The sequence below is a fragment of the Nerophis lumbriciformis genome, linkage group LG17 (genome assembly GCF_033978685.3).
Source record: "Nerophis lumbriciformis linkage group LG17, RoL_Nlum_v2.1, whole genome shotgun sequence".
NCBI lineage: Eukaryota > Metazoa > Chordata > Actinopteri > Syngnathiformes > Syngnathidae > Nerophis > Nerophis lumbriciformis.
This window is the reverse complement of record NC_084564.2, coordinates 25,039,238-25,062,500: the sequence shown is the minus strand read 5'-3', so window position 1 is coordinate 25,062,500 and position 23,263 is coordinate 25,039,238. Positions and strand designations below refer to the sequence as shown.

At 40.3% G+C, this 23,263-nt stretch overlaps 1 protein-coding gene across 2 annotated transcripts in view; it reads right to left on the bottom strand.

Moving 5' to 3' along the window:
• dock10 (dedicator of cytokinesis 10) overlaps positions 1 to 22,553 on the bottom strand; it is a 120,273-nt gene extending 97,720 nt beyond the window's left edge. Inside the window, exons 1-3 of one of the 2 annotated variants that reach the window (XM_061972969.2) lie at positions 22,270 to 22,553; positions 612 to 731; positions 278 to 367 (exon numbers count right to left, since the gene is read on the bottom strand). In XM_061972969.2, the coding sequence (XP_061828953.1) occupies positions 278 to 367; positions 612 to 731; positions 22,270 to 22,428 (369 nt within the window). In that variant the 5' untranslated portion in view covers positions 22,429 to 22,553. The remainder of the gene's footprint in view (positions 1 to 277; positions 368 to 611; positions 732 to 22,269) is intronic. The other variant, XM_061972970.2, reaches the window with a different exon arrangement.
• Between the last annotated feature and the right edge of the window lie 710 nt (positions 22,554 to 23,263).

The window sequence follows — 23,263 nt, the reverse complement described above, 5'->3', positions numbered from 1 at the left end:
ACTGCCTGGATTGATACAGCCTTTTAAACTTTTAAAGTATTATATTTCCTATGGCTTTCAATTACAATTACAAGTGTTAGTAAAACCACTTTTTTTTACAAAGCCAAAAAAAGACGTTATGGCAAAGTCCGCCTCATTAGTAATGAGTCCGCCTTCATTCCAGACTTATACAAATAAGAAAAACGTGTGTAACTTCAAGCACAAATGTGAGAATAAGGCCCAAAATGCATTGGGTTTGAAAGAAGCCCATAGAAACACACATCAGAATGCATCTGACCTGTCTGACCAGCAGACATTCAGCCTGGAGCTCTGCACCCTCAGGAACTGCTGACCTGAGAGTCCTTCTCTCTTGGGGCACTGTGGATACCTGCAGGGATGAGAGAGAGGAGAGGCGTTACCATGGCAGCAGCTGCACAAAAAGGGTTATTGTTAGCATCTATTCCTTCATTCATCACAGCTTTTGGTCCCCTGAAAAGCAACTGGAGTGCAAATGGAGGACCCAGGTCCACATTTTGACACATTGCCACATTATACCAGTGATGTGTTCTACAAGGGAATTTCCTCTCACACTCTTTGAAAGCCATATGATGATCTGATTAGACTGCACTTACTGTGAAATCATTGTCAGGAAACAGAAGCAGCTCTCGAAGAGGGTCTTCCTTCAGCTCAGCTCCCAGTTCGGAGATGACAGCCTCATAGTCAAGGGGATCAATCAGCCTGGGCTTCTCTTGCTGCAAAGCAAAACAAAAGCCATATTAGTAAGTTGTGGTATACTCAAGGGATTCTGTGCAGCTCTTCAGAGGTACAATACATAAATAAGGCACAGGCTCTTGCATTGAAAGCAGACTGCTTACAGTATACAACCCCTGGCAAAAATTATGGACTCTCCAGACTTGGAGGATGTTAATTCAGTTGTTTAGTTTTGCAGAAAAAAACAGACATTTCAAAAGGCAACTTACTGGCTTTGAGAAACACAAAGACATCAAGAAAATAAATTGTGGTATTCAGTAACACAGTGTTTTTCAACCAATGTGCTGTGAGATACAGTCTGGTGTGCCGTGGGAGATGATCTAATTTCACCTATTTGGGTTAAAAATATTTTTTGCAAACCAGTACCGGTAATTATAGTCTGCAAATGATGTGTTGTTGTTGAGTGTCGGTGCTGTCTAAAGCTCGGCAGAGTAACCGTGTAATACTCTTCCATATCAGTAGGTGGCAGCATGTAGCTAATTGCTTGTAGATGTCGGAAACAGCGGGAGGCAGCATGCAGGTAAAAAGGTGTCTAATGCTTAAACCAAAAATAAACCAAAGGTGAGTGCCCCTAAGAAAAGGCATTGAAGCTTAGGGATGACTATGCAGAACGAAACTAAAACTGAACTGGCTGCAAAGTAAACAAAAACAGAATGCTGGACGACAGCAAATACTTACTGTGGAGCAAAGACATGTACATCCGAACATGACATGTCAATCAACAATGTCCCCACAAAGAAGGATAAAAACAACTAAAATCTTCTTGATTGCTAAAACAAAGTAGATGCGGGACATATCGCTCAAAGGAAAACATGAAACTGCTACAGGAAAATACCAAAAAAAGAGAAAAAGCCATTTAAATAGGAACGCAAGACAAGAAGTAAAACACTACACACAGGAAAACAGCAAAAAACTCCAAATAAGTCAGGGCAGGATGTGACAGGTGGTGACAGTACACCTACTTTGAGACAAGAGCTATATTGATGCATGCTTGGTTATGTTTGACGACTTTTTACTGTCAACTGAGTTTAGTTTTTTCATGATGTCTGCTGGTGGTGTGCCTCCACATTTTTTCAACGCAAAAAATGTGCCTTGGCTCAAAAAAGGTTGAAAAACACTGCAGTAACAGTTTCATTTTCTGATTAAGCAGAGTGAAAACAATTGTGGAAACTGACTACAAAATTATGGAATCATGCAAAACAGACAAAAACCACTACAATACACCACTAGTAGTACTTTGTTGCACCACTTTTGGCTTTTATAACAGATTGCAGTCTCTAGAGCATGGAGTTAACCAGTGACAAACAGTACTCTTCGTCAATCTTGCTCCAACTTTTTTTGATTGCTGTTGTAAGATCAGCTTTGCAGGTTGGAGTCTTGTCATGGACCATTTTCGTCACAGATTTCCAACTGATTTCAGATCCGGACTATTTGCAGGCCATGACATTGACCTCACAATATGTATCTTTCCTGAAGGAAAGTTTTTGATCAAGACGCAGTAACATCTAGAAAACTGATGTCATCATCCCTGAACATCCTTTCGATTGATTGAACAAGAAAAGTGTCCAAAATGTCAAAGTAAACTTGGTATTTATTGAAGATGTGATGAAAGACATCTTTCCAGGGCCATTACATGACATGGAACACTCATATAATCAATGACTGTGGAAATGTGCATGATTTCTTCAGGGAGTCGTCTTCATAAATATCATTTGAACGGCTCCAAACGGAAGTTTCAGCATCATCGCCTTTCCCAATGAAGACTCACGAGCCATCACTGAATATGACTTTCATCCAGTCATCCATAGTCCATGATTGCTTTTCCTTAGCTCATTGGAACCTTGTTTTTTTCTGTTTAGATGTTAATGAAGGCTTTTATTTAGCTTGTCTGTATTTAAATCCCATTTCCTTCAAGCAGTTTCTTACAGTTAGGTCACAGACAATGACCCCAGTTTATGCCCATTTGTTCTTTATTTGTCTTGCTTTGCATTTTCTGTTTTCAAGACATATTGCTTTAAGTTTTTCTGATTTGACCAGTATGCTTGCCTTTTACAACCTTCCCATGTTGTTTGTATTTGGTCCAGATTTTAGACACAGCTGACTGTGAACAATCAACATCTTTTGCAACATTGCTTGATGAGTTACCTTCTTTAAAAAGTATAATAATCCTCTCCTTTGTTTCAATTGACAGCTCTTGTGTTATAGCCATGATTCATGTCAATCCAACTGGTGCAGACTCATTTTTTTAACTGCAGACTAGGGCTGGGCGATATATCGATATACTCGATATATTGCGGGTTTGTCTCTGTGCGATATAGAAAATGACTATATCGTGATATTCGAGTATACGTTCTCACGCAGTTGCTTTTAGCTGCGGGCATTACACGACAGGCGTTTCCCACTCTTTCTTGTCTCTCCTTCTCACAGAGACCTAAAACAAGCGCATCTTCTTACATACGTCACGTGTGCAACATCACATGCTCCCGCGGAGCAGACAGGTAGCGACGTGGTAACGTTAGCTGTGATACTAACAGTGCAGTGCGGGTGGTAATACGAGAGAGAGAAGGTGCGAATCTGGTAACAAATGGAGCAATAATTAATTCCCAAGAATAACAGCACAGAGTCTATCGTCTGGCGGTGGTTTGGCTTCAAGCGGGAAAATGTTGAACAAGTATGCGGCAAAAGCGTTGCTACACAAAGTAGCACCACTGCTAATGTAGCATCATTTGAAAAGTCACCCGCTAGAGAATGAAAGTGCTTGAAACTCGGCGTGTAAGCATCTCCGTTCGGTGCCACACCCACAAAATGCCGAAGCAACCATTTCCAGATCAACACCGTATGAAAAAAATAGTCAACAACAGAAGGAGATAACGTCCGTAGGAACCTACCACATAGCGAAGCACATACACTATTTGATTTCCTATTATGCAGCTCATTTTTATTTGACAGTTATTGAAATATCTTGTGTGACATCATGCACAAAAGTGCACTTTATTTGTTTTAAACTATTGTAGTGGTGTTCTGTACAAAAAGTGCACTTTAATTTAGTGTTGTTTTGATATGTCATCTTAGTGACATCATGCACAAAAGTGCACTCATAGCTTGTTTTAAAATGTCTCTGACAATCTTGCACTTTCTGTTTTGAAATGACATGAATGTTTGTGCCACTGCTCAATAACTGTTGAATAAATACAGTTTTGGTAAATTGACGACCCCAAAAGGGACAAGCGGTAGAAAATGGATGGATGGATGGACTTAGTTGTGATTTCCCTCTCTGCATGAAAGTTTAAAATGCAGTATGAACAAGAATGTTTTAATGAAGACACATAGAATCATCATACTGCTGTGATTATATGCATCAAGTGTTCATTAAAGGCTAAGGCAAAAATATCGAGCTATATATCGTGTATCGTGACATGGCCTAAAAATATCGAGATATTAATTAAAGGCCATATCGCCCAGCCCTAATGCGGACTAATGAACAGATTTAATCCGGTGCAGGTGCGAACTTTCGAAATTAAAATTTACAGGGTGATCTCATAATGTTTTCCTCAGAATTGAGTGAATCCATTTCTTTTGCCACTCTGCTTGATCTAAAAATGAAAATGTTACTGACAATAACTTATAGTCCTAATTTATCTTATGTTTCCTAAAGCCAGAAAGTTGCCGTTTGAAATTGCTATAGTTTTGTGTCATGTCTGTTATCTGATTTTTTTCTACAAAACTAAACAACTAAATTAACATCCTCCAACTGTGGTGATTTCATCATTTTTGCCAGGGGTTGTAAATTTGAGCCTGTGACACTAGAATGCAGCCCCAGTGGCAACGTGTGGTTTAAACATGGAAACAGTAAATGATCCCAAAAGGCAGCACACAATCTGACCATTTTGAGGGAAAAGTAATTATCTCAACATTTCCTGTGCGGTGCTATGACATCATCAGGACCTAAAAACAGCGCACAGGAAGTACCCTAGTGGCTATTACCGCTGAAGGCAGGCGGCGACACACCCCGAAGCACTTGATGGTAGAGAGGCAAAATGATATAGTGTTGCGTCGCTGCATTTTATCTACCATGATATGGTTGGAATTTCCTCGCTGTACAAGAATACATCATGCATACGCACAACAAGCAGACTGACGCATGATATGACGCCTAACTTGAACTGACACAGAGAAAAATGCAATCGTATCCTTTGGTTCTTCAGTATACAGTACAGGCCAAACGTTTGGACACACCTTCTCATTCAATGTGTTTTCTTTTTTTTCATGACTATTCAAATTGTAGATTGTCACTGAAGGCATCAAAACTATGAATGAACACACGTGGAGTTATGTACTTAACAAAAAAAGGTGAAATAACTGAAAACATGTTTTACATTCTAGTTTTTTCAAAATAGCCACCCTTTGCTCTGATTACTTTTTCGCACACTCTTGGCATTCTCTCGATGAGCTTCAAGAGAGAAATGGTTTTCACTTCACAGGTGTGTGTCAGAGTATGTTGGTGACGAACCCCAAGATGCAGAGATGGCAGGCTTTGTCCAGGAAAACATGATTTAATTTAACACTATAGCAAAAAAACAAACAAAAGGGTACAAACAAAAGGCGCGCACAAGGCGGAGAACAAACTTGGCTATGAACTAAAATAGCACAAAGGCTAACTGTCGACAAGAAACAAAAACACTTAGTGTGACACGAAGGAACTATTACATGAGCAGAGTGAACAAAAATAGACAGAGCTACAACGACAAGTATTATGACAGGTAGTAGTGACATCGACAATGACAATAATCCAGCACTGACTGGAGGGGAAGGCAGGTTTAAATAGCAGCTGGCTGATTGACACCAGGTGTGGCCAGGTGCCAATCAGCCACAGCTGAGGGGAAGCAGCACTCAGGGAGACAATGAGGAAATAACCAAAATAAGAGCGTTGACAGGAAATGACAGAGGAAAAACTAAAACTTGACCAAACTGTCATGGACAAGCTTGACAGTGTGCTTGAAGCCTATCGAGAGAATGCCAAGAGTGTGCAAAGCAGTAATCAGAGCAAAGGGTGGCTATTTTGAAGAAACTACAATATAAAACATGTTTTCAGTTATTTCACCTTTTTTTTTTGTTAAGTACATAACTCCACATGTGTTCATTCATAGCTTTGATGTCTTCAGTGACAATCTACAATGTATAGTCATGAAAATAAAGAAAACGCATTGAATGAGAAGGTGTGTCCAAACTTTTGGCCCGTACTGTACACATTAGGTACACATGTACAAAGCAGAGTTTGCTATTACAAAGATAATTAACGTAAATGTTCTAACCCACAACAGCAACAGAACCAATGTTGTAATAGCATGAGGAGCAAATTGCTCAGCCTGCATTAATAGCGCTGATGAGTTTGTTGCCAACAACAGTACAGCAAATGTAACACAAGTTTCACACCAACAGCTAGGGTAGAGCAACTGATATTTTAAACCGCATGCAGAGGTATACACAACTGCTGAATGCTGACCATTTATGATATTTCAAATACAGCAACAGCCTGTATCCGGAGGTTGCCTACAGCCACAACTGTTAATGTCAGTGTTGTTTTTTGATTTGCTGTTAATTGCATTGATTGATTGATTGAGACTTTTATTAGTAGGTTGCACAGTGAAGTACATATTCCGCACAATTGACCACTAAATGGTAACAACCGAATAAGTTTTTCAACTTGTTTAAGTCGGGGTCCACTTAAATTGATTCATGATACAGATATATACTATCATACAGTATATACTATCATCATAATACAGTCATCACTCAAGATAATCATCAGGGTATATACATTGAATTATTTATGCATGCAAGCCTCAATTGGGGCATTTACGATCAGTGTTGATTTCGTTGACTTATAATGTTCTTCTTAGTTATCGTGAACAACCTTTTTTTTTTCCCTGACTAAAATGAGAAAAATACTAATCAAAACAAATGCACATTGATTAAGGCGGTGACAAAATCAAGAAAAACGAAAGTCTTATCTTTTATACTTAATATTTTAGTCAACTAAATTTACATTCATTTCAGCTGATTGAAATGTGACATTTGTTTGACTAAAACTGGACTAAAATCAAATCACCTTAGATGACTAGAATTTGACTAAAACTAAAATACAATTTTTGTCAACAGACTGACTAAAACTACATTTATATATGCTGTCAAAATGAACATTGTTTACCATAAGCTCACTTTTCAGAGATGAATCTTTATTATTGTGGTCGTAGCTTGCAATGCAATAAAAATGTGGACTTACACTAAGAATGCATGGCGATAGATCACCATAATTTTCAGACACTTTCCTATGTAACACAGGAACAACTTTTTTTATGCATTCTAATTTGTAATACAGCATACGGCAAGTACGAGGTGGCTAACAAAGCAGCTAACGGAAGTCATCTATTGCGCCCATAAAGTCCTCTAAAAAACATCCAAAAATGACCATCTATTTAGATGTTTTGACCTGCTTATTAACCAAGTATTAGCGATATTGTTATTATAAGCGCTAAAGCCAAGGAACTACTTTTAGCGGTGCCGTGCTCACTCAGAGCTAACTAGCCTTGGCAGCAATTGACATTCAGAGCTTTTGCTGCTGCATCGTCTCTGAGTTGGAAAAAGTTAGAATATAAATCATGCCTCTCATTTGTATAGTAGAAAATTGTGGCCATAAACCGAGAAGTTGGTCAACTTTGACATTCAACTTAGACCAGGAGATTGCAAGAAAGGCACTTTTTTTTAAACTTTTTTTTTTTACCTGCGTTTATATTGATTTTTTATCTAAACGGAAAGATATAAACGTCCGATCAGTCGATATCCCAGTGAGACCGACATTGTACAGTAAGTAATTGTTTTATTATGTTCATAGTTTCTTTTTCTTGTTTAACACTTAGCAATAGTGCTACTTGCTGGATCTGCTCATCACTCAGCTTCTTAAACTTTTAGCTCATCCTCCTTTTAATTTAGGCTCAAACATACAGTATAAAGTTCTGGATCATCATTTGTCCCAAAGTAGTCGTTCTTGGCTTTCATGAAGACTGCCATGATTAGTATTGGTTATAATTGTTGGAGGAAATGGTGACCCTTGTGATGCGTCTGTGAAATGAATGCGCCGCCGTATACTTAAAATGACCAAAAATTTAAATATTACATGTTATTATCAATGTGCTTGTTATTACATTACAAATACTTACAATGTGTAAATAAAACACTGATTGGGTTTTTAGAGCACTTTATAGGCGGAATAGAGCGAATCCCATTAGCAATCCATTGTTAGCTGACTCTTGCTAGCGTTTATTTACAAGTTAAAATTAGAGATGTCCGATAATGGCTTTTTTGACCAAATACGATATTCCGATATTGTCCAACTCTTAATTACCGGTTCCGATATCAATCGATACCGATATATACAGTCGTGGAATGGTAAATGGTAAATGGTAAATGGGTTAAACTTGTATAGCGCTTTTCTACCTTTTTAAGGAACTCAAAGCGCCATGACACTATTTCCACATTCACACACACACATTCACATATTCACACACTGATAGCGGGAGCTGCCATGCACGGCGCGAACCAGGCCCATCAGGAGCAAGGGTGAAGTGTCTGGCTCAAGGACACAACGGACGTGACTAGGATGGTAGAAGGTGGGGATTGAACCAGTAACCCTCAGATTGCTGGCACGGCCACTCTCCCAACTTCGCCACTCCGTCCCACAGTATAATAACACATTATTATGCCTAATTTTGTTGTGATGCCCCGCTGGATGCATTAAACAATGTAACAAGGTTTTCCAAAATAAATCAATTCAAGTTATGGAAAAAAAATGCCAACATGGCACTGCCATACTTATTATTGAAGCCACAAATTGCATTATTTTTTTAACATGCCTCAAAACAGCAGCTTGGAATTTAAGACATGCTCTCCCCTGAGAGAGCATGAGGAGGTTGAGGTGGGCCGGGTTGAGGGGGGCGGGGTTGAGTAGGGGGTAGCGGGGGGTGTATAGTTAAAGTTAAAGTTAAAGTTAAAGTTAAAGTACCAATGATTGTCACACACACACTAGGTGTGGCGAAATTATTCTCTGCATTTGACCCATCACCCTTGATCACCCCCTGGGAGGTGAGGGGAGCAGTGGGCAGCAGCGGTGGCCGCGCCCGGGGATCATTTTTGGTGATTTAACCCCCAATTCCAACCCTTGATGCTGAGTGCCAAGCAGGGAGGTAATGGGTCCCATTTAAATATAGTCTTTGGTATGACTCGGCCGGGGTTTGAACTCACAACCTACCGATCTCAGGGCGGACACTCTAACCACTAGGCCACTGAGTAGCATATTGTAGCATCCCGGAAGAGTTAGTGCTGCAAGGGGTTCTGGGTATTTGTTCTGTTGTGTTTATGTTGTGTTACGGTGCGGATGTTCTCCCGAAATGTGTTTGTCATTCTTGTTTGGTGTGAGTTCACAGTGTGGCGCATATTTGTAACAGTATTAAAGTTGTTTATACGGCCACCCTCAGTGTGACCTGTATGGCTGTTGACCAAGTATGCTTGCATTCACTTATGTGTGTGAAAAGCCGTAGATATTATGTGACTGGCCCGGCACGCAAAAGGCAGTGCCTTTAAGGCACGCCCCCAATATTGTTGCCTGGGTGGAAATCGTGAGAAATTCGGGAGAATGGTTCCCCCGGGAGATTTTCGGGAGGGGCACTGAAATTCGGGAGTCTCCCGGAAAAATCAGGAGGGTTGGCAAGTATGACTGGGAGACGCAACTGCTCTGTACTTCTCCCTACGTCCGTGTACCACTCCGTACAGCGGCGTTTTAAAAAGTCATACATTTTATTTTTTGAAACCGATACCGATAATTTACGATATTACATTTTAAAGCATTTATCGGCCGATAACATCGGCAGTCCGATATTATCGGACGTCTCTAGTTAAAATGCCTAAAAAAAGAAAAAAACATACTGTATGTGTGCTTGTCTCACATAAGGATTGTGAATGATTGTCAAATTTCCCCAAAAAAGTGCAGTGCCTTTTTAGAGGGGTCATATGATTTGTTTTCCACATTTAAAACACTTCCTTTTGGTCTACATAACATGTAATTGTGGTTCTTGGGTCAAACATTGCATTGATTTTGTTTTACAGACCATCTTTTAATTGCTTTTTCTGATGTTTTGCGGGCAGTCTTATTCACGTTCCTCCTCTTTGACTGCGTCTTCTCCTCGTCAGCCATATTGTACTTTTTAGCGCTTCCATACAGATATAAGTTTGAACTATATGCTGATTTGTGTTAGAAATGCTACGGCGGAGGATGCATGGGCATGTACGAGCCAGTCTTCCCCACAACAACACTGCAAAAAGTCAGTGTTCAAAAACAAGAAAAAAATAAAATAAAATTAGGGGTATTTTATTTGAACTAAGCAAAATTATCTGCCAATAGAACAAGAAAATTCGGCTTGTCAAGACTTTCCAAAACAAGTGAAATTAGCTAACCTCAATGAACCCAAAAATACCTTGAAATAAGTATATTCTCACTAATAACAAGTGCACTTTTCTTGGCAGAACATTTTTTTTTTACCATTTTGCTCAATATGTTGAAAAATATTCTTAAAGGCCTACTGAAACGCGATTTTCTTATTTAAACGGGAATAGCAGGTCCATTCTATGTGTCATACTTGATCATTTCGCGATATTGCCATATTTTCGCTGAAAGGATTTAGTAGAGAACATCGACGAAAAAGTTCGCAACTTTTGGTCACTGATAAAAAAGCCTTGCCTGTACCGGAAGTAGCAAACGATATGCGCGTGACGTCACAGGTTGTGGAGCTCCTCACATCTGCACATTGTTTACAATCATGGCCACCAGCAGCGAGAGCGATTTGGACCGAGAAAGCGACGATTTCCCCATTAATTTGAGCGAGGATGAAAGATTTGTGGATGAGCAAAGTGAGAGTGAAGGACTAGAGGGCAGTGGGAGCGATTCAGATAGGGAAGATGCTGTGAGAGGCGGGTGGGACCTGATATTCAGCTGGGAATGACTAAAACAGTAAATAAACACAAGACATGTATATACTCTATTAGCCACAACACAACCAGGCTTATATTTAATATGCCACAAATTAATCCCGCATAACAAACACCTCCTCCCTCCCGTCCATATAACCCGCCAATACAACTCAAACACCTGCACAACACACTCAATCCCACAGCCCAAAGTACCATTCACCTCCCCAAAGTTCATACAGCACATATATTTCCCTAAAGTCCCCAAAGTTACGTACGTGACATGCACATAGCGGCACGCACGTACGGGCAAGCGATCAAATGTTTGGGAGCCGCAGCTGCATGCGTACTCACGGTACCGCGTCTGCGCATCCAACTCAAAGTCCTCCTGGTAAGAGTCTCTGTTGTCCCAGTTCTCCACAGGCCAATGGTAAAGCTTGACTGTCATCTTCCGGGAATGTAAACAATGAAACACCGGCTGTGTTATCCGGCACAACAGTCAGGGGGTGCATTCTACGGTGGGGGTGCGTTATCCGGCACAACACCTACCGCAATACACCGCTTCCCACCTACAGCTTTCTACTTTGCTGTCTCCATTGTTCATTGAACAAATTGCAAAAGATTCACCAACACAGATGTCCAGAAAACTGTGGAATTTTGCGATGAAAACAGACGACTTAAGAGCTGGCCACCATGCTGTCCCAAAATGTCCTCTACAATCCGTGACGTCACGCGCAGGCGTCATCATACCGAGACGTTTTCAGCAGGATATTTCACGCAAAATTTAAAATTGCACTTTAGTAAGCGAACTTGGCCGTATTGGCATGTGTTGCAATGTTAAGATTTCATCATTGATATATAAACTATCAAACTGCTTGGTCGGTAGTAGTGGGTTTCAGTAGGCCTTTAAATTAAGTAAATGCTAGTGCCATTATCTTAACATAATGATATGCGCTCGGCATCATGATTTTTTTTTTCATGCTTGAAGTAAGAAATTATTACTTTAAAAAAGTAGTTTTATACTTGTGAGTGTTGATGACACAGCTTTGCAACACTTGATATTCTAGTTTCAAGCATGTTTTACTCAATATAGGTCATAAAATCTCAGCAACAAGCTGTAATATTTACTGAGATCATTTAGGACACTTAAAACAAGTAAAACACTCTAACATAAAATCTGCTTAGTGAGAAGAATTATCTTATTAGACAGAAAATAAGCAAATATCACCCTTATTTGAGATATTTCATCTTACTTGGATTTCAGTTTTTGCAGTGAAGAAGATAAAGAAAAAGAAGGAACTTATTGACTACAATGTCAGACTGCAATGGTGGCCTCGCTCAAAGCTCTTTAGGTAAATATCTACCATATATGGACATATCCGCTGACGTCACCAATGGGAAAAATGTCACAAATTGGGCAAATTCCAAACGTCTCGTTTGGAGGAAGCATGAAGGAGGGGAGGATTGTTTTATAAATATCTCCGCAATACCTCCATGGTTTGATTTCAACTTTTCAGGACTCATGCAGATCCAAAATACACACAAAAAAGGTACCAATAGATAGGAAAAGTTGGTTTGCATAATAAGTCCACTTTAATAAACAAGTGAAAAACATAAGTAAAATGCAGTGCTCGTTTAAAACACCAAAAGCATCAACAATGTACAGTAAATTCTCGCCAGGTGACTCGCCCAATGCGATGTTTACGCTAATGTACATAGGCAGGATCAAAAATCAATAAGCTGCATGTTTCTGTTTCCTGCTCAGTCCATATTCACTCATCAGTCATCTGAATTATTAGTGTACCATTCTTCTATTTAACCTGCACCAATAAAACATAATGCATTACTAATTCAATAACAATGGATATTTTAACCATTCAAGCGACAATATGTCTTCATTCGACTTTAAAGGAGCAGTACGCTGACTTGCAATTAGTTGGACAGTGTCTGTGCCGTTGCCATGACAATCCCCGATCAAGTTCAATGCTTTGGTGTTATGAAATACACTATAGTATAGTACTAAAGTATTTGGCCACCCATCCAAATGATCTGAATGTGGATTTCCTCGTTCCTAAATATTCCAAAGTCAACTGTGGGCTTTATTCTATGAAAAGTGAAGAGTTTGGGAACAACAGCAACTCAGTCACCAAGTGGTAGGCCACGTAAACTGACAGAGAGGGGTCAGCGGATGCTGAAGCGCATAGTGCAAAGACTTTCTGCACAGTCAGTTGCTACAGAGCTCCAAACTTCATGTGACCTTCCAATTAGCCCACGTACAGTACACAGAGAGCTTCATTAAATGGGTTTCCATGGCCGAGCAGCTGCATCTAAGCCATACATCACCAAGTCCAATGCAAAGCGTGGGATGCAGTGGTGTAAAGCACGTTGACACTGGACTCTAGAGCAGTGGAGATGCCTTCTCTGGGAGGGATGAATCACGCTTTTCCATCTCGCAATATAATGGACGAGTCTGGGTTTGGAGGTTGCCAGGGGAAGGGTACATTTCGGACTGCATTGTGCCAAGTATGAAATTTGGTGGAGGAGGAATCATGGTGAGGGGTTGTTTTTCAGGAGTTGGGCTTGGCCCCTTAGTTCCAGTGAAAGGAACTTTGAATGCTCCAGGATACCAAAACATTTTGGACAATTCCATGCTCCCAACATTGTTGGAACAGTTTGGAGCGGGCCCCTTCCTCTTCCAACATGACTGTGCATCAGTGCACAAAGCAAGTGTGGATGAACTTGACTGGCCTGCACAGAGTCCTGACCTGAACCCGATAGAACACCTTTGGGATGAATTAGAACGGAGACTGAGAGCCAGGCCTTCTCGAACAACGTCAGTGTGTGACCTCACCAATGCGCTTTTGGAAGAATGGTAAAAGATTCCTATAAACACACTCCACAACCTTTTGGACAGCCTTCCCAGAAGAGTTGAAGCTGTAATAGCTGCAAAAGGTGGACCGACATCATATTGAACCCTATGGGTTAGGAATAGGATGGCACTTCAAGTTCATATGTGAGTCAAGGCAGGTGGCCAAATACTTTTGGAAATATAGTGTATATGCTGGACCAGCCTGGATGCATCTTGACTTGTGTTAGCATTACAAATATAGCATCATATGTTTACATCATATATTTGTACAAATCATTGTAGTATATTCACTTGAGGTGGGAATCTTTGGGCACCTCATGATTCTATTTGATTCCGATTCTTGGGGTAACGATTATATTCAAATTAGATTCTTGATTCAACACAATTCTCTTAATATATTATTCGGAATATAAATAATAATAAAACCTTTTTTAAAACAGATTACTGGTTACAAAAGCTCGCTTTGGCTGCTGACTTACGACTTATATAGTGTTGGCCGAGAAACGTCTTTTTAAAAATGTTTATTTAGAAAAATCGCTGAATGTAAATCCATCTAACACAAGTCAATTAAGCAACCCCAATTCCAACCCAATTCCAGCTTTACGATATGGTACTGAGGATATAAATGTACAAAGCAATTGAGAAAACATAAATACAATACTTACTTGATACAGAAAATACAGAAAAACGATGTGTTCTTGTTATATATTCATCAGTGATAGCCACACAGTTTCATTTTCATTTTCAAACTAACCCCCATCTAACTGTTTCTAGAATAGAACTCTATCAAATGAACTCTACGCTACACACTTGAAAAAGAATAAGGGAAACTGAAGTATCATGGCATTGTCTGACAGCAGGCTTGTCAGACAACACTAGAACTGCTCAAAGCAATAACAAGACATACTGTGCGAGACAGTAGACAAATAATAAGAGAACATACATACAATACTCAAATAGGTGAAATCCAATTTTGCACGTTTGGTCTTTGTTTTCCTCCTGAAGGTGATTTTGCTCCTGAAACTCATATCAAAAGTTAAATAAACAAAATGGCTCAACTATAAACAAGTAAAAAAAGACAAAGTGTGAGTTTACTGTACAAAAGATGCTAAATAGACGCATGCAGCAGAACATGTGCTGTGTCATAAGCCGAACTGGCAACTAGTTGTGTGTCTACGCACATGGATGGAGAGGAAGTTGTTAATGTTCAACACACACCCACACACACACACTTCAAAATTCCCCAACAAATGAGCTACACCAACCAACAAAGGTGCCCGAGCACCTTATTTTTATATATTGCAATACTACAGCGGCATTGATCTACAACAATTTTTTAGTTCACATTTAAAAATAAGCTCACAAACATGAACTTCCTGCTTTAGGTTTTAAGTCTTGAAAAAGAAAAGAGAAGAGAGAATTAAAAGAATTACTCTTTTGCATATGAATGTGTTCAGCACTTTTAGGCAGCGTCATAGTAGTCTGCACACACACAAGCGTGCACTTCCTCAGATAAAACCTCAGAGCAGAACTAATATCTATAAGAGGAAACAACCTCTGCTGATAGCGTCAAACAGTTGATGTTTTACATAATGGTTTTTTTTTTTGCATCTGACACATGACAAGATAATAATTGGCTTAAAACGTGTGTAATAATCGACTGGCCAAGAATGTATCGAGTCATACCAAAGACTATTAAAATGGGACCCATTGCCTCCCTGCTTGGCACTCAGCATCGAGGGTTGGAATTGGGGGTTAAATCACCAAAATGATTCCCGAGCGCGGCCACCGCTGCTGCTCACTGCTCCCCTCACCTCCCAGGGGGTGAAGATGGGGATGGGTCAAATGCAGAGGATAATATCCCAACATCTAGTATGTGTGACTATCATTAGAACTTTAACTTTAAAGTATACACAAAAACTTCACTTTTTCCAAATTTTGTTATGGTATAGCCTCATTGATATTTATTTTTGTCCTCAAAATTCTACAGACAATAACCCCTAATGACAATGTAAACATTTTATTTTTTTAATTTTGCAGTTTAAAAAACTAAACAAAAACAAAAAAAAAACATCACACAGCCTTAAATATTTTTGAATACGATGCCACAAGCTTGGCACACCTATTTGCTCATTCCTCTTTGCAGCACCTCTTAAGCTCCATCAGGTTGGATGGGTAACATTGGTTTTCATCCAGGATGTCTCTGTACATTGCTGCATAACATAACAAAATGTGGAACAAGTAAAGTGTTGTGAATACATTCCGGATGCACTGTATGTGTCAATTTCATTATATCTTCTCAAGAGAAAATACAAAATAAATGGAACTTGGGTATACTTTAGAGTAGTCAGTGTACTGCTTGTACAGTGGTATATATTTACCGTCTCTGAAAATAAGACCACACACATCCGTTATTGTCTAAATAGCCTTCATCAAAAGTACACCTTCCAGTGAAGTGTATGAATATTTAGTGTGAGCACCAATGTTATCTAGCACTGCTTTAATCCTCTTGAGCATGGAATTCACCAGAGCTGCACATGTTTACTAGAATCCTCTTCCACCCCTCTATGAAAAGATCATTGCTGGTCCTCCTCCCCGTTCAAGAATGCCCTACATACTTGGCTACTTCATCACCTTCAGCTTCCTAAGCAAGACACTCGTCACTTTGAAGGTGTGTTTGGGTTCCTTATCAAAGGAGGGGGATCTGCTTCAGTACATGTTGGAATTATTGTTTCACCTCAAAGAACCATAGTTAATAGGCAGCACTCATGCAGCTCAAGACCATGACAACTGCCTTGCTTGTAGGCAGGACACATTAAATTGTCTTGTTGAGCTGTCTTAATTGTGTGTGTGTGTGTGTGTGTGTGTGTGTGTGTGTGTGTGTGTGTGTGTGTGTGTGTGTGTGTGTGTATGTATGTATGTATGTATGTATATATATATATATATATATATATATATATATATATATATATATATATATATATATATATATATATAGAGAGAGAGAGAGAGAGAGAGAGAGAGAGAGAGAGAGAGAGAGAGAGAGAGAGAGAGAGAGAGAGAGAGAGAGAGAGAGAGAGAGAGAGAGAGAGAGAGAGAGAGAGAGAGAGAGAGAGAGAGAGAGAGAGAGAGAGAGAGAGAGAGAGAGAGAGAGATGTCCGATATCGGCCGATAAATGCGTTAAAAAAAACGTATTAAGAAGCTCATTATGCATTCTAAGTCGTAAATAAATTAATACATGAAAAGTCCGCTAACAATGTAGTCAGTAGGGGCTTTCTATCTCGCTCACAAAACCCTCTAAATAACCATCCAAAACCCACCAACAATACTTTATTTACATATCCTGACCTGAATATTAAAAGGTGCCAGAAATGGTACTGCAATCACGGTCAAAATTCTGTAGCCCCCTCTCACTCTCCATGACAGAGGTTGCCGAATCCTACTCCAAGGAACTTCAAATGTCAATTGACGAGTGTTACCCTGTAGGTTTCTCTTGTTTATGCTTCTTGCAAGATGGGTTTACTAAGTAATTATGCCACATGTACACGTCGATTAGCCAAATGTATTTGTAAAGTTACGCAGCAATATTATCGTCAGGAGTCGGGACAGATTGTTGGCATTAACCTGCTAAAATGTAGAGTTGACTGCACGCATCACCATCGAAATAATGATATATAATAATATATAATATATATCGCATTGGCCTACTTTGATGGCAAGCCAAGGCCAACAGTAAAATTACCGCCACACTTCGTTCAGCATAACCCCATGTTGCATCCAACCTGACGCACTGCATTCTCTTCCATGTACGCACACCACCATCTTTCAGTGCAGAGTGCGATTCTATGAGCCAACCCACGTTACACAAAAACCACGTTACGCATACATCATACAGCCTACTACCATGTCAACACACAAAGTAAAAAATCATTACATGTAATGCATTATATTGTGCCCCGCAAATACCACCCCGTGCACATACAGTACCAGAAACTGCAATTAGCCGTTGGAACGCATTTCCTCAGGGTATCAGCATATTGAGAACGAAATAGGCACTGACACTACCCATAGGTTTTTATTTGTCGAAAATATATTTTGCCCCGTCAGTTGGATGACAGTGTGATAAAAAAGTTTCCTTAAATGTGGGGTGCATCCCTTTTGCCACATTCTGCAAAGATGGTGCAGAGATGACTAAGCAGAAAGCCAAGTGCAATTCTTAAGTCTATACCAAGATAACACGTTTATCTTAATCTGCAGTCCTAATGTCCACAAACTGTCCAGTCACTTTCTTCCTCTATCCTCATCTCAACAAATGTCCTCTCCCTTTGATTCCCATCATGTCTTTACACCACTCTCTCGCTGTCACCTTATTAACCTTTCACAGTCAGCTCAGCACCTCCCACGGTTCTTTCTGCCTCGCTCTCAACAGACGTGAGGTAGATGTTGATAAACGACAGCTGTGAGGAGGGAACATGTAGCCCACTAGACTGGCCAACTACGGCCAAAGGATCAACGGTGCATAATAAATCTACACACAGACACAATTAAGATCCAGAGCCAAGAATGGACACAAAGAAGGGAAACTAAATGAGATTGCCTCATTGTGAAAAAAGTGGCCTATGTCACCTGAAGTACACTTATCATTGCCTTGCTAAGGAAAAGGGGACAACCAAAATTGGTGAGTACTGTATAAAAGATTGATGGGAAGAGAGTAGTGGAAGTGAGACATCTGCTTTAGATCATTACAACAAGGCTTTGTGCTCAGAAAAAAAGAGAAAATACTATGATTTTTCAACTCATGTGTTTTTCTTTTACGTATGTTTTACTAGTACTCCATTTCTGCAGCATAAATATTACATCAAAAAGAGGTGGTACAGTTGGATGACTGACCATTGCACACAATGCAATGCCTTACATTGATGTCAAGTCCACAAGGGTGCAAAAGGGTGGAGGACCAACAAGTGCTACAGTACTTTAAAATAAATGTTTTATATATATATATATATATATATATATATATATATATATATATATATATATATATATATATATAAATAGGGATGTCCGATAATATCTGCCGATATTATCGGCCGATAAATGCTTTAAAATGTAATATCGGAAATTATCGGTATCGGTTTCAAAAAGAAAAATGTATGACTTTTTAAAACGCTGCTGTGTACACGGTCGTAGGGAGAAGTACTGAGCGGCAATAAACCTTAAAGGCACTGCCTTTGCGTGCCAGCCCAATCACATAATATCTACGGCTTTTCACACACAAGTGAATGCAACCCATACTTGGTCAACAGCCATACAAGTTACACTGAGGGTGGCTGTATAAACAACTTTAACACTGTTACAAATATGCGCCACACTGTGAACCCACACCAAACAAGAATGACAAACACATTTCGGGAGAACATCTGCACCGTAACACAACATAAACACAACAGGACAAATACCCAGAACCCCTTGCAGCACTAACTCTTCCGGGACGCTCCAATATACACCCCCCGCTACCCCCCCCCCCCCCCCCGCCTCAACCCCCCCCAACCCCGCCCACCTCAACCTCCTCATGCTCTCTCAGGGAGAGCATGTCCCAAATTCCAAGCTGCTGTTTTGAGGCATGTTAAAAACAAAATAATGCACTTTGTGACTTCAATAATAAATATGGCAGTGCCATGTTGGCATTTTTTTCCATAACTTGAGTTGATTTATTTTGAAAAACCTTGTTACATTGTTTAATGCATCCGGCGGAGCATCACAACAAAATTAGGCATAATAATGTGTTAATTCCACGACTGTATATATCGGTATCGGTTGATATCGGAATCGGTAATTAAGAGTTGGACAATATCGGAATATCGGATATCGGTAAAAAAGCCATTATCAGACATCTCTATATATAAATATAAAATTGTGATACGGTGATCAGCTTGGAGCATATCACCTCGATCAAACATGGCTGAAATGTAATTGACGACAGCCAATCAAAGTTGACCTTATCCCGCTCCACTTTCGGTTTAAATGTACCGTGGAAGTAAACATCTGAGGACAGCGAAATAAATGTCAGTTGTGACTTGGAGTTAACCTCCAAACGTGAGGCTATTGAGAACAAAGCTAATTCTACGTTGGTTGTGTGGCGGTGCTTTGAGTCGCCGTAGTAATGTGGAGCAAGTAAAGCCAATGCACAAAGTACTGCATGTACAACACAACCATTTAATTACCGGTATTTGAAAAAAAGAACAACCTTTCCGTTATTATATGAAAAGTGTGAAAATGCAAGCGGAGTCTGCACCACTTGCCGTACTGTAGCACATGTACACGAAAGTGCATAAGGAACATAACCAAGACAGCAAAGACAGTATACAGCAATAAACATAAAACAATCCTCGAGCCCTGACTGGAGGGCGAGGCAGGCATAAATAGAAACCTGATTGGCAACTGCGACCAGGTGTGGCCAGGGTACCAATCAGCGGCAGGTGGGGTGGAAAAGTGCTCAGGGAGACAGACAGGAAGCGGAACTAAAATAAGAGTGCTACAGGAAATAAACACAGAAACTAAGGACACAACAAATCATTTGACACCTGACGTGACAGGTAGTCACAGTGATTGGGATCTGCAGAAGTCCCTGAATTTTGATATTTATAAAACAATCTTGCCATCTTCCATATACTGCCGGGAAACAAGCCGTTTGGTATTCGCCCATTTGGAGAAGTTTTTCCCATCGGTTTATCCAAGTGTGGTTTAAATTTACCCAAAGTGCTTTGAGTCGGTCCGCCATTGTCGTTCGCGCTGTAGTCAATAAGCTCCTTCTTTTTCACCATCCTCTTATTATGGGGCAGACTGGCTCGTACATGCACATGCATCCTCCACTGTTGCCATTCCTAATACAAAGCAGCGTATAGTTCAAACTTAATCGGTCAGTAGACTCAAAGCGCTAAAAACTACAACAAAGATGGCGAGGAATAGACGCAGTCAAAGTGGTGGCACGTAAGACTGCCCACAAAACAAAGCAACCTGATGAGACAGTCGGAAAGCAGACGAAAATGGTGAAGTGAAGTGAATTATATTTTTATAGCCCTTTTTTTCTGTAATGAAATATGTTATTTTGGCTCTTGCATTATTCATTTGTTTTACTTTTGACTAGAAACTTTTAATTTTTACAACTTATTTGCTTTATTTACTCAGTATGATAACATTTTGAACTGTCTAGTTTCCATAGTTTTTATTACAGAGGTTTAAAAACTGACAGGTTAAAAACAACATAAAAAATGTATTGTGATATTACTCAAGGTCCGATGATATAAAACAAATTATTGTGATTGTTTTTTTGCCATATATCCAAAACCTGCGTTTTACTAATACAATAACCCCTTCATTTAAGCCGGATTTTAACTTTGGTGTTCCCCAGGGTTCAATGATAGAACCAGTGTCTTTTTTTTTTTTTAAGTAACTGGGAGGTTTGCCGTGCAAATCATTCCTGAACTTTAGGTTAGATTTTTATATTGCAAGAATACTTTAGAAATAATAATAGTGGGTTTTTTTTAAATGAGAAACTACGTTGTCTGTACTTTACAAATGCTATTGATCTTGAAACACTGCAACCACTAATTTCTATCATTTTAGGGGATATTTACACTTAACAAAAAATGGGTTAAAAACTATGTCTTTTTGGCAGATGATAGTTTAAACAACAAAGGCATTTGGAGACTAAACAATTTTGCAAATGATTGCGTTATTGTTCATGTCTAAACACTGAAAAAATGATGAGTCTGGGAATGCACTAGTAAGTCAAAGTCACATCATTCGTGCTTATACTGAGGATGCTTCTATTCAAGTGCATTACATGCTGTATACACTAATAAAGGGTATTCAAAGGACAGCCACAATGTGTGTGTAGTTTTTCTTTCCACCTACTGGCTTGGAATGCATGTGACAGTGTTTCCAAATCTAAAATGCTTTTTAAAAAGCCAATTTTTACTTGCCTCAAACCAAAACCTATATTTCATACGGGGAAGCCCAGTCAATGGATGAGTCAGTGTGAAGGTTTGCAGCGTAAAACATCAATTCCACCTCACCATAGAGACCAAAGAGGGAGACGAAGGGTTTATCGTGGGAAAGTGGAAAAAAAACAACAAGGGGGAACAACTGTAAAAATCACCCTCTGCCAAAACATTTTTTCCACTGGGCTTGCAGAAACCAGGGTCTTTCTTGGGATAATAAAAAAATGGTGGGTCCAGATACCTAACAGATGTCTGCATTGTACTGGACAGTTGTTTAGGAAAAAAAACTAATCCAACTTGATGTAATGCAATCAAACACTCATTCATTCATGCGTGCACTTATTTTTTTGTGTTTTAAATAATCTTCTCTCTCCATAAGCAGGGAGTTTTCCCACAGATTCCTTATGTATGACCCCATCTTCCACCACGACTACCCCCACCCCCATTTCCGTCCTCCACATTATACCTCGCAGCTGTTACACCCAGGCCAAGATATTGCAGACAGTAAACCCCCACCCCTCCCAAAAAAAACAGGGTTGTGTCTCTACAAGAGAAAGTGAAAGCGCACAAAAAAACAACCACAACTTCCCACCCACCCACACATGCATTAGAAGCATCAGTGCTGGTTACCATGACAATGATGGTCAGAGGTGAGCAGGCGGCGGTGTAGCCTTCCAGGGTGGGCGTCGCAGCATCCACTGTCGTTTGGTCCTGCCGTGAACACATGTGGCCGCATTCTGCCCCACCCACTGACCGTAGAAGTAGGACCACACTGGCAGAACAACCCATGTCACCTGCTGTCAAGCAAAGATGGCGGAAAGCAGCCGCTGGTCCAGCCAGTGGTGCTGAGCCCGTGTTCAAGCCTTGTCAGGCAGCAGATGCTCCATCCTAACTACACGCTTCCAGCTCCAGATCCTGGCTCTTACTGTGGCTATGGCTGAGAATACACACTGCCAGTGTCTCTCTCTCTCTCTCTCTCTCTCTCTCTCACACACACACACACACACTGAGTGCATATGTGTCCAGCCCAGCCCAGCCCAGCTAAGCTCGCCCCAACAAATGGCAGATTGCAACAACGACCAGAACCAGCTGCTACACAGGACACAAAGCCGCATCATTTCCCCTCAATGTCATCCTGCTGCAGCGGGTTTTTTTTTGATGAATTTCCTCCCAGTCACACCACTCCTTCCACTTCTGCTGCCGCAGTGATGATAGCACACACCCTTTTTCTGCAGACTGCATAGATAAACTTTGCGGCGTGTGTGTCGGTGCCTAAAGGGAAAGCAATGGTCCACCAGACGGAATGGCTGGCGACATGAACAGTACTGTATGCGAGGCTCTGGGGAGGTTGTTGCAGAGTTGTGAGCGATAGTGCAGAGAGTGGAAGGGAAAATAGGGAGTGGGCGGCTTCACAGATGAAGCATGCAGCATGTGGACGACAGAACAGCTCTGAAAGATGTCTTGCACGCCAACATTCAGTGTTGTCCTCTCTAATCGGCTCCCATTCTTCTCCACAACATTGGGTGTTGCCCTGGTCCTAATTTTCACCGTGGGTGGTTTAAGAAAGCGATGAAATAAGCTGAACACTGAAATGCAGTGCACAACATGAGTCATTGACATTGTG